Below are 13416 nucleotides of genomic sequence, written 5' to 3'. Positions count from 1 at the left end.
TTCTCCAGCTGTGCTGGGAGATGTGGGGCAGATGCTGCAGCCCCCTGCAGTGTCCAGCTGAGCGGGTACGGGGCTGGTTTGTGTTGGGACCATGCTGCTCTCGCTGCCCATGGCTGTGGGGAAGCAGGGCTGGGAGGGCCGGGCACTGGGACTTTGCACCCGCGTGGGGTCAGAGTCTGACCTGCTTGCATGGAACTGGCCCGGCCGCAGCCTGCCTGAGGCCCCGCTGCCGTGGCGGGGGACGGATGGGCGTCGCAGCGCAGGTTTGGGAAGGGTTGGGGGGCGGGAGCCCTTCCCCAGCTGTGCTGGGAGATGTGGGGCAGATGCTGCAGCCCCCTGCAGTGTCCAGCTGAGCGGGTACGGGGCTGGTTTGTGTTGGGACCATGCTGCTCTCGCTGCCCATGGGCTGTGGGGCTGGGACTTGCTTCCAGTTGACCCCGCGGAGCCATTCAGCTACACTCTGGGGCTGGGTGGGCAACAGGGGGGACATGGCCCCCGCCCTGAGGCTCGCTCAGAGGAGAGACATGCGTGTCACGGGGCTGCAGTGTTGCCGGCGGTGCCCAGAGGGAGGAAGCGGGCGGCTGCAAAAGCCCTTCCTCCCCGTCAGCCTCTCCCGGGACCACCTGGGGCTGCCTGGCGCCAGGGGAAGTGCGGGATGCGGTGACGTGGTCCCTGTCCTCGTCCCGTCCTGCAGGGCCACGGGCGCTGGGCTGGACCGGGTGGCCGGTGGCACCGAGGTGGCCACGGGAAGGAGGAATGTGCCTCTCTGGATCCCGGTCAGCCAGGGCCCTCGTCATCTCTGCCACCAGCTGCCACCCCTGAGTCACAGTGGTGACAGTGAGGTGGCCGGAGAGGGTGGGCACGGCCTCGCATGGGCTCAGCGCCAGGGTGCAGCGAGGAGCAGCGTTGGAGGGCTTTGGGGTGCTCAAGGGCAGCAGCAAGGCTGCATCCCCACGTCCCCATCCTGCCAAGCGTGGGTGCAGAGGGGTACCCATGGGGTGCCTGCCCGTTCCGGCTCCCCCCGGCACGCCGCTTGGCTGGCGGTGCCTCCCGGGGGCTCTACGCCCTCCTCTCACACTTCCTGCCGTCTGTTTCCAATTCCTCCTGGCGTCTGCTCCTCCCTGCTTTCTTCCAATTAAAAAAAAAATCCCAGGCATCTTCTCGGCGTGCGGCTCCCAGAGGCTCGAGCGCTGCTGTGCCCCACTCCGGCGGGCTGGGGCTGTGCGGGGAGGGGGCAGCGGGTGCCTGCAGCACCCCGCGTCCCTCTTTGTGCCCGTTCAGGTCCGGGACCGTCCTGCAACACCCCCGTGCCCAGGTCTTTCTCTTGCGGTCTTTTGTGCATGTCTGCTCCGTGGATGGGGTCTGGGACCCGCTCGTTTAGGGGGTGTGGGGAGCTCAGGGGTGTCTGGGGACCCATCCCCTGTGGAGCGATGCCCAGTGTGGAGGCTATTCCCAGGGGAGCGGAGTGGCTGGCGGGCATGGGGTCACATTTTTCAGCCTGGCGGGGTGAGGGCTGGTGTCATCAAGGCTGTGCCCGTCCGTGTCCTCAAAGCCTGACCATGTCCCTCTCTCCTGTCCCCTAGGAGTGACCCGTCTGTGACACCGGTGGGAGCCCAGCCACAGAGCACCAGGTGTGAGCACCGGCCGGATCCGTGGGACACGCGGCTCCATCTTGGCCGCCCCCGTGCAGTGCGGCACAGCCCCTCTCCGCCGCGGCCATGCCGATCCTCAAGCAACTCGTCTCCAACTCTGCCCACTCCAAGCGGCGCTCACGGGCTGACCTGACGGCCGAGATGATCAGCGCGCCGCTGGGGGACTTCCGCCACACCATGCACGTGGGGCGGGCAGGGGACGCCTTTGGGGACACCTCCTTCCTCACCAGCAAGGCGGGGGGAGCCGAGCCGGGGCCGGAGGCGGGCGCCGGGCGCCTGCCCCCCCCGGCCCCCCCCACCCCCCCCGCCGCTTCCGCAGCAGCAAGCGCTCGCAGTCGGTGACGCGAGGTGACCGGCGGGACATGCTGGGTTCTCTGCGGGACTCGGCCCTCTTCGTGAAGAACGCCGTCTCCCTGCCCCAGCTCAACGAGAAGGAGGTGGACAGGAGTGCGGGGCAGCTGCCCAAGAGCCTCTCCTCCAGCCCCGTCAAGAAGCTGCCTGAGGAGGTGAGCCCCGAAGAGCAGCAGCGCCCAAACGGGGCGACCGCTGGGCCGCTGAGCCCCGGCTTGGACGAGCGCGACTTCGGGGACATCACGGAGCTGCCCGTTGTGGTGGCCAAGAGCGGGGCGGGCATGAAGCACGCAGAGTCCATTATGTCCTTCCACATTGACCTGGGGCCCTCCATGCTCGGGGATGTCCTGAGCATCATGGATAAGGAGCAGTGGGAGCAGGACGAAGACCCCGAGGCGGAGGAGAGCCGTGAGGAGGGGGCGGATGCCGCCCTGCCCGGCTCCCCGGTGGTGGCGGCAGCCCTGCCGAGCCAGAGCCCGTCCCGCAGCGCCAGCGGCCGCTGCCCCAGGGACAGCAGTTCGGCATCCAGTTGCACCTCGGGGCCGGAGGAGCGCAGCCCTGTCCCTGGGCCACCGAGCCACCGGGGCCCCCCAAAACGCCCTGACAAGGAGTTCTCGTTTGCTGACGAAGATGATGACGAGATCAGAGTATAAAAGACGAGCGGCCAAGCCAAGGGGTCTGGTTCTCATTTGCGGTTGCTTGGACACGGGGCCGAATACCCCGGTGCTGCAATGGGTGGCACCGGGGAAGACTCAACTCCTCACTCGTTCCCTCTCCCTGTCCGGTGGTGGACATGCCGCCGCAGGACAGCACTCTGTGCCCGGGGCCGGAGCAGCCCTGATGCCTCTTGGCTCCCGGAGAGCTCCAGCACATCCCGGGAGGGGAAAGCAGACTCGCTTTCAGTTACTTCTGTTGGACTTCGGATATTAGCTCTTTTCTTTTTTCCCCCCTGCCCATGTAAAGCAATATAGGATCAAACAAGACGAGGCTTCGAAGTTTTAGCCCCTTTAGTAATATATATATTTTTTTCCGCCATATGGTTTTTACTGCTCTCTGATTTGTACTTAACTTTCTTTACTCTCGCTTTTGGTTTTAACGGAGGGGAGATTTCCCATGAGGAAGGACTTAGCTCTGGAGCTCAGAGGGGGCTTGGGACTGTGGGCAGCTCCAGCTCCCCAGGTTTCTTGGGGACTTTCTGCAGACTGAGAGCCTCCGGTCTCGTGCCGCGGCGGGGTCTTGCTCCCCATCCCTCTGATGGATGGATCCATCCCAGATGCCTGACACTCCAAACAGCCCGGGGTTTGTAGGGATACCTCCCTGGCCAGCCCTGGCACTGGCTGCTCCCAGGGATGCTGATGGGAATGTGGGTCTGTCCCCCGTGGGAGGAACGCCTGGGACCCCCCGTGAGCCAAGGCGAGCCCCAGTGTCCTGCGTGCCAGGCGGCCGCCGTCACAGGGCAGGTCTGGCTGGGCAGTACCGACGCTGGCCTGGTGCAGGCAGATGGAAGAGGAGGGTTTTATATCATGTATGTACAAATGCAAAGAATAAAAGGAAATGGTAGTGACAGTAGTGGCCTGAGTTCCTGGGGATGAGACACGTGGGGATGTGGGTGTTTGCACCCTGCTGCACAGGTGGGGACTGGCTTTCTCTGTGCTGCCATCGTCCCCAGACCCTGTTCTGCCGCCTCCACCTTTGCTGCCTGTCCATGGCTGGAGTCCTGCCCAGCGGCTGGTCCCCTGGCCGGCGTTTCGGCTACCTGCAGCGGCCGTGCTTTATCTGCCCATCGCACGGGGCTGCCTGCGGCGGGAGGAAGCGGGCGAGCTCCTGCTGACCGGATCTGGCTCCGGGCTGGGACCCTCCAGCCAGGCTGGTTCCAGCCAAGGGACGGCTCTGCCAAGACGCCGGCTCTCCTCCCTGCAGCCCTGCTCCCTGCCAGCTGGGGAGGAGTGGAAGGTGATGGCAGGGCAGGACTGGCTGTCCCTGCTCCCATGGGCTCGGGGCCAGGGCTGGGCTTGTCCTGGGTGCTCCTGGCCCCATGGAACTGCTGTGGCCCCTGCCGACTCCAGTGAGGGTGGATGGAGGGGCTGCATCTGGCATGGCGAGCAGGGTGGGTCGCTCCCATCCCATGGCCAGCTTCCCACAGCTCAGCCCCTGGTGCGAGTGGGGCTCTGCCAGCATGGAGGGTGCCTTCCCTCCCTGGCCCCACTGATGGAGCTGGGCTGTGATGGGGCGAAGCGCTGGGAGCAGCCCCAGAGCCCTTCCCCAAGTAGAGAGAAGGCTGGCTGGAGAGCACAGCTCTGCTGGGAGTGCTGGCCAGGCTCTCCTCGCTGGTGCTGGATGGGGAGGAAAGGATATGGCCCTTCCAACATCTCCAAGCCCTAGGAGGGGCTGGGTGCCCCGTCATCCCGGAGGGATCTCCCCTAGTGAAGCCGGTGGGAGCAGGCGAGCACTGTGCTGTGGCGGGGACACAATGGGGTCCTGTGCGTGCGCCAGGGCCAACACAACACCCCGCGGCGTGGGACATTGGGCTATTGTCCGGGTCGGGGAGAACAACAGCAGCTGCAGCTGGTGGCTCTGAGCTCACCGGGCTGCCTCTGCCCCGGTCACTGCACCACAGCCCCCCTGCCCTGTGCTAGGGCCCCGGGGCTGCTGCCCCCTGCCCTTGCTCTGAGCACCCGTCTCCTGAGCTGATGGTCCTGGCCCGTGCCTCCTGGGAGGTCACCAGGCTGCCACGGGGACCTGGCTCCTCTTGTCCCTTAATGATGCTCTGACATGAAGCAGCGGGGCAGGGCAGGTCACCGGGGTTTGCACCCCCTCCTGGGACCCCCCCTTGCTCCCCGGGGCCTCACCGGTGCCGCAGGGAGGGGAGAGACCCTGGGGCAACCTGGCACTGGCTGCCTGAGACCGTCACTTGGCAATCGCGATCTTTGTGATGCCTGTCAGCTCCAGCCTCCCACGCAGCAGCACCGCGCTGCCACGAGCCGACGGGGCAGAAAGCACACACTGGCTCGCTGAGCACGCACGGGACATGGTCCCACTCGATGGGATGGGATGGTGGCTCCAGCACACTGCGAGCAAGTGAGCACAGGGCCAGTGCAATGGGTCCCGGGCTAGTGGGGAGTAATGCCAGCACTGCTGCAATGCCAGCAGTGTGCAGCCAGTGCCTGCTGCAAGGGAGGGCAGGTCGGCTGGGCTGCACCCGCCGTCTTCCCCAAAAACCCTCCATCTGCACAGCACGGGATGGGCGTCTTGGTGTGGGACCTGATGTGTGCGCGGGATGTGGCTGGCACCACCGCTGGGTGCCGGGTTGGTGCACAGCACGCAGCGCAGGGCTGCGGCTGCGGCACCCACAGGCAGCGCTCCGGCAGGCAGACAGCGCTGGTCCAGTGCGTATATAGCTAGTGACAGAATGGGAGCAGGTCTCCATCCCCGATGTGTCAGGCCACATCGCTCCGGGCGTGTGCCGGGGATGCGCGTGGCCACAGGAGCTGCGTGATGGAGGAGGGACGGAGCGTTAGGTCAAACCCGGGGGCTGCGCAGTCTTTTCTGGGTGGGCCCCTGGCAGCCCCGGGAAGCAGCGTGGCACTGTTGTCATGCCCAGCATGTGCCGCTGCAGCCTGGCACGCGTGCAAGCCCCCAGCCCAGCAGCAGGGACTGAAGGGCCTTCCCATCGGGGTGCGAGGTGCGACCTGGCCGTCCCCACCAGGAGCCCAGGGACGTGGGTCTGTTCTGCTGAGCACCAGGCGCTGCAGAGCGGGGCTGGGGACGGTGCTGCTGTGCACCCAGCAATGCACAAAGCACTCAGAGTGCGACAAAACCCACACAGGATCCGTCCCTTACTATCTGAGTGTTTAGTTACAGCACTCGGGCCACATTTGGCTCTGTTTAAGGCTGAGCAGCAGCCCCAGCGTGAGGGGGTTAACCCAGCTCACGGGCAGCCCCTGCAGACCCTGCTGCTCCTGGGGAGACGCGGGCCAGCTGCTCTGCCCCAGAGCTGGGGCTGGAGGAAAAGCAGATGTCGGTGCAGAGAGGCAATTATGGGGGATGCGATGGGGGCCCGGGGCTGAGCTCCCTGCAGCTGGGCTGTGGCAGGAGGCAATCACGGCTGCAAATTGAGATCAGATGTGGGCAGCTTCTGTCTCTAAATGGAGGGCTCGGGACTGCTGCCTGGGTTGGTTTTGCTCTGGTTTGGAGAGGAGGAGGAGGGTTTCTGAGCGCTGCTGCTGGGGCCCAGGTTGGCTGTGGTGACCTGCAAAGCGTGGTGCTCCCTTGGGAGACCGGTGCTTTCCTCGGGCAGCCCCACTGCCAGCCCCTTTGTAGCCGTGCTCCCTGCCTGCACCCTGCCTGCGCTGGGCTGGAGGTGCCTCTTGCCAGAGCAGGGGCGATGCAGGAGCTGGTGGCTGGTGTGGAGAAGATCAGGTTTGACTTGGAGGCTGATGTGGAGCAGCAGCGAGGAGCTCAGCCCCTGCCCTTTCCGGGTATGGACAGTAAGTTGGGGACAGGATCCTGTGGCATCCTTGGAGGATGACAGGGGTGCAGGAGGTGTTGGGGTTCTCCTTGCTGGTGCTCCTGGCTCTTGCTGCACCCACCACAGTGCCTTGGTGCCTCTGGTCCTGCCTCCTCCCTGGGCTCCTGCCCAAGGCTGGGCTGGCTCCAGGCATTGCTCCCTCGGGGATGCATCTGGCACAGCTCTGCGGGGGCTTCTGTTGGAGTGGGCTGAGATGCTCTTGCCCTCGATGGCGCAGTGGTCCTGGCACTGGGGCTGGTGGGTGAAGGTCTCCCTACCCTGCTTTCCCCCACAGAGCTGGGGGCGGCCGTCTGTGAGTTCTTCCATCAAGGGCTGTGCGCCAACGGTGAGTGCTGGGAAAGGACAGGGATGGGACTGACACCACCCCACAAGATCCTGCGGCCACTAGGGAGCCGGACAGGGCCCCTCTCTGCTCCATGACCAGCCCATATCTGTGGCAGATTGTGTTGTGGCCCTGTGGCCAGTGGGTTGGCGGGTTTTGATCCAAAATGCTAACACTGCTCAGAGTCCATCGTTCCCCCTGGCCCTTTGGATGAGTGCTCCTACCCCTTCTGCACTGGGGAGGGCTTGGACACCTCCAGGGCAACCAGACCTTGGCAGTGCCTGGGGGACCGAGCCCCATCCACCCAGTGGGTGCTGCAAATCTCCACGTCCCGGAAAGCTCACGCTGGCATCTCCCAAGCCAAGGAGCTTGGGGGTGCTGGGGCGGGGGGTTCCCAGGTGCAGGCCACCCAGTGGGTGCTGCAAACGTCCCCGTCCCGGAAAGCTCACGCTGGCATCTCCCAAGCCAAGGAGGGTGCTGGGTGCTGCAAATCTCCACGTCCCGGAAAGCTCACGCTGGCAAGCCAAGGACCAAGGAGCTTGGGGGTGCTGGGAGAAGACGGTGGTGTGCAAGCACTGGCTGCGCGGGCTCTGCAAGAAGGGTGACGGGTGTGACTTCCTGCACGAGTACGACGTGACCAAGATGCCTGAGTGCTATTTCTATTCCAAGTTCGGTAGGTGTGGGACTGGGTCGAGGACCCCAGCGAGCCTCTCGCACCCCAGCACCCATGTCCCTCCAGTCTGGCCTCGAGCAAGCGCCTGATGCCACCTCCTGTCTGCGGGAAGAAACACCACTGGCACCTGCCCAGGGCCACCATTCCCCGGGCCAAGCCTGGGTGCTCCTGGGGCACCTCTGTTCTTCCCATCCAGCCCATCCTTGAGCACTTTCCACTGCATTTGGCTTGAGCGACTGTTGTCCTACCCCTTACTCCTGCAGGCGAGTGCAGCAACAAGGACTGTCCCTTCCTGCACATTGATGCCACCACCAGAACCATGGGCTGTCCCTGGTACGACCGCGGCTTCTGCAGGCATGGTGAGCTGCTGGGATGAGTGCTGGGGTGAGCAGGGGCTGCCCATGTTCCCTACCCACCAGTGATGGGGGGGGTCTGGACCCCGCTGCTGGCCCAATTTCCTGCCACCTCTGAGGTGACCGAGCCAGAGTGGGGTGAACCACAGCAGGTTGTCTGGGGACTGCCTGGGAGTGGGACTGGGTGCCCAGTGGGGATTTGGGCTTGGGGCAGCAAAGGCTCCATAGAGCTGAAGGGGAACGGGGCTGCTGGGGAAAGCTGGGCTCCCAAAATCCCTGCGGGGCAGGGGGTGTGGTACTGTGTCCCCACAAACAGGAACCTCCCCTCTGCGTGGCAGGTCCCCTGTGCAAGTACAAGCACACGCGGAGGGTGATGTGTGCCAACTACCTCGTTGGCTTCTGCCCAGAAGGACCCAAGTGCAAATTCATGCAGTACGTACGGGGCAGGCTGCGGGGGGAGCTCAGCACACAGCCGGCCTGGCACAGCCCCCTCTCCGAGGCTGCAGAGGTGGACATGGCCCTTGCAGTGTCTGGGTCAAGGACAAGGGTGCTTTAGGTCCTTGTCTGAACTAACTGGACCCCTCTGGTCTCTCCTCACGTTCAACCTGAGCTGGTGACCACAGGGTTTGCAGGGGACAGCCCCGGTCCCCATGGGGATGCCTGTACCAGCTGCCTGAGCGCTGGGACAGCCCTGAGAGGCCATGGGGGGATCTGGGGGTACCGCCTGCCATGTCCCAGGGAGTAACTGCCGGTCCTCTGTGTCCCTCTCCAGCCTCAAGGCCGGGCTGATGACGAGCAGCACGGATCCATCCAAGGTGATGCGGGGAAGGTCCTATGCCATTCCCTCTTGAGCCGAAGCCCTTTTGCTCTGTGCCTCTGTCCATCAGGGTGATGCACCAGCTGCCCCTGCCCCACAGCTCTTGCTTCCCTTGCTTCTGCCCCGGCTCTTGTGGGAGCTTGTGGGACAGCAGCTGCCAACTGCCCCTCCTGCCCCGTGTCCCCCCAGGGAGCTGGCTGTCCTTGGGGGCTGGCACGGTTGGATTTGGCTGCCGGCGGGGAGAGTGGATGGAAGGACGTGCCACCCGTGGAGCCCCCTCTACCAGTCACTGGCGCTACCCAGCACCCGACAGAGCAGCTGCGGGACACCAATAGCTGCCCCCTGGGCCCACAGAGCCCGCTTGAACGAGGCATCTGCTTCAAGGTGAGTGTTTTTGGGACTGGGAGGCCTGGGAGCGACGGTCTTGCCTTGGAGGGAGGGTAAAGCGCTATGGTGAGGGGCAGCATGTGGCGTGGGGACTCCCACAGTGCTCTCAAAACAGCTTCCTTGACTGGGGATGTCTTCTCCCGGGGCTGTGTTTTGTGGCCCTGGAGCCTGCCCCCCCCCCGGCAGCTGGGGTGTGAACCGGCAGGAAGGAGGCTGTACTTGGATTGAAATAATCCGACTGCAAGCGAAGGGACTTCTGTGGTAATAAACACTTGGCATGCAGTGGAACAGCCCTGGAGAGCAGCGAGCCCCTTGTGTCCCTCTGGGTCAGAGGTTTGTTGCAGTTGGAGGTCTTGGGATGCTGCTTGCAGGTGAGAGCTGTGCTGGAACGAGGCATGGCTCCATTAGCCCAGTCGCTGGGAAATGATGTGAAAATGAACATGCGGTAACATGGCGCTGGGTTGATCCAGCACAAAACCGATGCCTGCCTCTCCCCGTCCCCCCAGTGCAGACAGAAAGGTCACCACGCCAGTAAGTGCGGGAAGACTCAGCTGGAAATCCTGCTGGAGAAGTGACTCGAGTGCTCCCGCACGGACCGTGGAAGGAGGACACCAGAAAGCGCGACGGAGCCAAGATGGCTACTAGGGCAGTTGCTGGACTAGAAAAGCCAGTTGGTTTTGCTCAGCACCGGCTCTCACAGCTCTCTGCACAAGCAGCAGCGAAATCACAGCTTCCCCAATGCAACCAAAACTGGACTCTTCACAGCCGCCTCCGTTCCCTCCCGCGCAGCTGGCTGCGGATGGACTGGGGCAGCAGGAGCGGTCACTGTGCAATCACAGGTTTGAAGGGGCATGGGACCAGCTTGTGGCCGGGTCCTGGGCAGATGAGGGCATGGGTGTGCTAATCCCCTCTGAAGGTGGGGCAAGAAGCACCGCACTTGAGAACACACAGTACCAAGCAGGAAAGGAAAACTCACAAAGGCTTTTATTGCTGGGACGAGGGAGTTTTTGGTGAAACACCTCTGACACAGTACTACTGCACTGCTCTTTGAATAAAGAGTTCAGATTTTTTTTTCTTGGCTTTTTTTTTTTTGTTGTTTTACCCTTCATGCCTGTAACATGACCAACCCTTTTCCAGACATGTTCGGTGATGGCAGGCCACAACTAGCACTCTCGTAATTGTCCTCATTTGTCTGATGCAGACATAGGTTTGCCCTTCGGGCACAACAGCTAATGCAATGGATTTTCTTCCTCCAGAAATAGGGTGCTGCGGTCTGAGTGCTGCTGCTTTAATGCCTTCACAGAGGTCCTTCCCTCAGAGCCTGGGCAGTCCCACCAGCGCCGTGCTGACAGCGAAGTAGGGGCTGGGGGCCCTTTGCGGAAGGGCCCTGCAGGGACCACCCTTCTCCTGCCAGTCGGTAGCAAACCCCATCGTGCTTGCTGTGGAGAGGGGTAAGATGGGTAAGACGGGCTGCGCCGGGCACAACTCTGCTAACTTAAAGGGAATGGTTATTCTGGCCTAACCCCACCCTGCCACAACCCATCACAAACCTTACTGCCAAACACTCGGACTATAACATATGTGTCAATCTATATTAACAGCCCAGGTCGAGGAGCCATCCTGTGTCTGGTGTCCCAAAGCGAGATATTTGGGCTCCTGCAGACTACAGGAACTCTACTGCATACAGACCTCCAAAGGGGCGGCTCTAACACTTTCTTCTTTCAGTACTAAATGCTGCCTGAACCACAGAGCAGTGACCGCAGGCTGCGACTGTCAGTGTCACCCCTCTGCCTACAGGAGGGTAACTGAAAAGCAGCCCCCTCGACAATTAATGAACCTGTCTCTGACAGTAAATGGGCCTCTGCTGATTTGAATCCCTGTCGGGACACTGGTTCTGAGCACTTCTGCTGACTCCCAGTCAAATATTTGTGACTGTTCCTTGGGTGTTGTTCCAGCTTCTTCAGTGGTATTTACGCCAGCGATGACACTCTAGAAAAACAGGGCGGGGGGGGGGAAACCAGAAGAGTGTTAGCACAGTGCCATGCTCTACGCGCCAGCGATGACACTCTAGAAAAACAGGGCGGGGGGGGGGGGAAACCAGAAGTGTGTTAGCACAGTGCCATGCTTGGGCACTACGTGAGCGTGCTTTGCCCAGCAGCGATGAGCAGGAGACTGACTGCAGCCTCCTCTGTTTATGCGCTGTAGAGCTGCGCGTGAAAGCAAGTCCTGCTGGGGAAACTACACAACCACCAGTAAATCTCTTGTCAGTTATGAGTAAATCCAGGGAACGGGCGCTTGGTGTTGGAACATCTCCTCCCTCTGCTTTGTGCAGGGTTTAAAAGTGCTCCCGACAGTTCCTGGAGCTCTCCAGGGAGAAGCTGTGAATCAGCAACTGTTATCACCAACTTTAACTAAATTCCTCTGCCTACCTAAGCCAGGTCAGAATACTGTTCTCTGAGCTCTGGTATTAGTCTTAACTGTGAAGTATTTTTAAACTATTTCAGAGCTTGAATTAACACGAATGGCAAATTGACTTTCCACCTACTGCAAAAGGGGGAATTGCCTGAAATAAGACAGATACCAAGAAGGAAATCTTACTGATGTGCTGATAGTTCCAGACATAGCTGAGGAGGCAGTATCCAGCCAGCAGCATGGAGATCCCAGCCGGTCCGCCCCTCTTCACGTTGATGTATTTGTCATAATAGCTGCTCCAGGCTGTTGGAACAGAAATGCAAGGGTCAAATCACGCACAGGTCTTATGGAGTTCACTGGTTTCCGTGTAACTTTCCAAAGCCAAATGGTTGGGTCTATCAATTTATTTCTTTATAAAGATCCAAACTGGCCGCTTGGACCAGGCTGCAGCAAGTGAATCAGGTAAGTGGGACAATTCTGCCCCAAGAGCTGGGAATTTACCTTTCTGCACTCCTCCAAGCAGCCCCTGGGGAGACAAGTCGCAGGTGGCCAGCCACGTGGGCAGCTCCCCCAGCCTTACATCCATCAGGCGCCTTTCTGCGAGGGGACCTGTGCGATGAGAAGTCAGAGTGGTCAAAGGCAGGAAAGTGAGGGCAACGCGTGTGGTGCTCTCGTGTTCCCTGCACCGGGTGCTGAGCATGGAGCCGGTTATCTGGTACAGCTGCAGGAGACTTGGGCCTGACTGCTCAGAAAGGAAGAGCGAATTGTCTCTCCCACAAAGTGAGTTGGCTCCACCAGCCCCAACATGCAAGAGTCTGTCTTAAACCTAAAGAGAAATGTAAACCGTTGGTTTTGCAGGCTGGGGGGTTGGACAGTTAACCTCCTTGGATCCTTCCTGGATCACTTGCTGGACAAGCCCACCAGCTTAGAATTTCCTACCCCTCCTCTCCCATTCACATCAGACAGTTTAGCCTGACGGTGCAGTAAATCTCAGCAGCAGAGACTTTTGTTTCTCACATTACCTTGCCGTCCCTCTGAGAAATTGCCCTTTGGTATCTTTGTTGTGATCCCCACATCTTCTTGGAAAGGCTTCCCTTGAAAAATACTCAGCCCGTCATAATTAGGATACAAGTCTGGAAACCACTCCAAGCCCATGGCACCTGCCGGCGTGCTCCTGCCAGAGGCCTGGGATAGACAGATGGGTTGGCTTTTGGAGGTGTGGAGCAAGAACTGGTGTAGCGCCAGCTCAGTGTCCCTCCTCGCATTCAGGATGGGCTCAGAAGCTACAGCCATCTGCTCCTTGCTCTCTCGAAGCTTTTGTATGCTGGTTAGGTAATTTTTGGATGTCCCTTCATTGTGACCTCTGAAACCCTCTATCACTGACAGATGGAGGTTCTTGGTATGCAAAGCAGAAAGAGGGGCTTTACATTCCACACCAACTTCTAGGTACATCTGCTTCTCTTCTGTCACAGTTTTGTCTATTCCCTTCTGCTGAACGAGGTCACCAGGGCTATTGCTGCAGTCAGCTTCAGGGGGATCTTTAAGTACGGGTATTTTTATTGCCTTTAAACTACTGCCTTTTTCTCCCTTTGAGCTTGCAGGCGCATTCTCCACAGCTCCGAGGCCGCGCGTCTCTGTGTTTGCGGTTTCTGGAACAGTTATTCCCTCCCGTGGGTCAGGCTGGGCTGCGTCAGTGGGGTCAGCAGCGCTGCCTGGATGCGGCCCTTCCACAGGCGACCTGTCTGCATTGTGGCTTCCTGCCGAGACGCCCCTGCTCCTGGAACCACTCTTCTCCCTGATCACCCTGGCGCGGTGCTTCTCTATTACTATTTTCACTCCATTACTCAGCTTTTCGGGTATACCTTTAACCTCCTCGGGAGGCAAATCAAGGGACTTGGCTACGTCCTGTACCGCGGGCTCC

The 13416-nt window shown here is 61.0% G+C and overlaps 3 protein-coding genes across 4 annotated transcripts; 2 read left to right on the top strand and 1 right to left on the bottom strand.

Moving 5' to 3' along the window:
* Positions 1 to 1629: 1629 nt before the first annotated feature.
* Positions 1630 to 3552, top strand: CDC42EP4 (CDC42 effector protein 4). Its single transcript, XM_009283500.2, is given in 2 exon segments — positions 1630 to 1934; positions 1937 to 3552. Coding segments are annotated over 2 exon segments (936 nt in total). The 5' UTR covers positions 1630 to 1718; the 3' UTR covers positions 2657 to 3552.
* Positions 3553 to 6387: 2835 nt separating this feature from the next.
* On the top strand, positions 6388 to 9658 carry CPSF4L (cleavage and polyadenylation specific factor 4 like). The gene is made up of 7 exons (XM_009283513.1): positions 6388 to 6490; positions 6806 to 6856; positions 7392 to 7526; positions 7790 to 7885; positions 8218 to 8315; positions 8886 to 9080; positions 9590 to 9658. Exons 1-7 carry the CDS (start codon positions 6388 to 6390, stop codon positions 9656 to 9658), a joined length of 747 nt encoding a protein of 248 aa, XP_009281788.1.
* A 391-nt stretch (positions 9659 to 10049) lies between these two features.
* CUNH17orf80 (chromosome unknown C17orf80 homolog) lies at positions 10050 to 13410 on the bottom strand. 2 transcript variants are annotated; one of them, XM_009283496.1, is made up of 4 exons: positions 12518 to 13410; positions 11997 to 12104; positions 11682 to 11798; positions 10050 to 10522 (listed from the first exon to the last, which is right to left on the bottom strand). In XM_009283496.1, the coding sequence occupies exons 1-4, from the start codon at positions 12945 to 12947 to the stop codon at positions 10398 to 10400; spliced, it is 780 nt and encodes a 259-aa protein (XP_009281771.1). In that variant the 5' UTR covers positions 12948 to 13410; the 3' UTR covers positions 10050 to 10397. The 2 variants fall into 2 exon arrangements, with proteins under 2 accessions (XP_009281771.1, XP_009281772.1); XM_009283497.1 differs by having other exon boundaries at positions 10429 to 11072.
* Between the last annotated feature and the right edge of the window lie 6 nt (positions 13411 to 13416).

This window comes from Aptenodytes forsteri, unplaced genomic scaffold (assembly GCF_000699145.1).
Source record: "Aptenodytes forsteri isolate BGI_AS27 unplaced genomic scaffold, ASM69914v1 Scaffold86, whole genome shotgun sequence".
NCBI classification, from domain to species: Eukaryota; Metazoa; Chordata; class Aves; order Sphenisciformes; family Spheniscidae; genus Aptenodytes; species Aptenodytes forsteri.
This window is presented reverse-complemented; position numbering and strand designations above follow the sequence as displayed.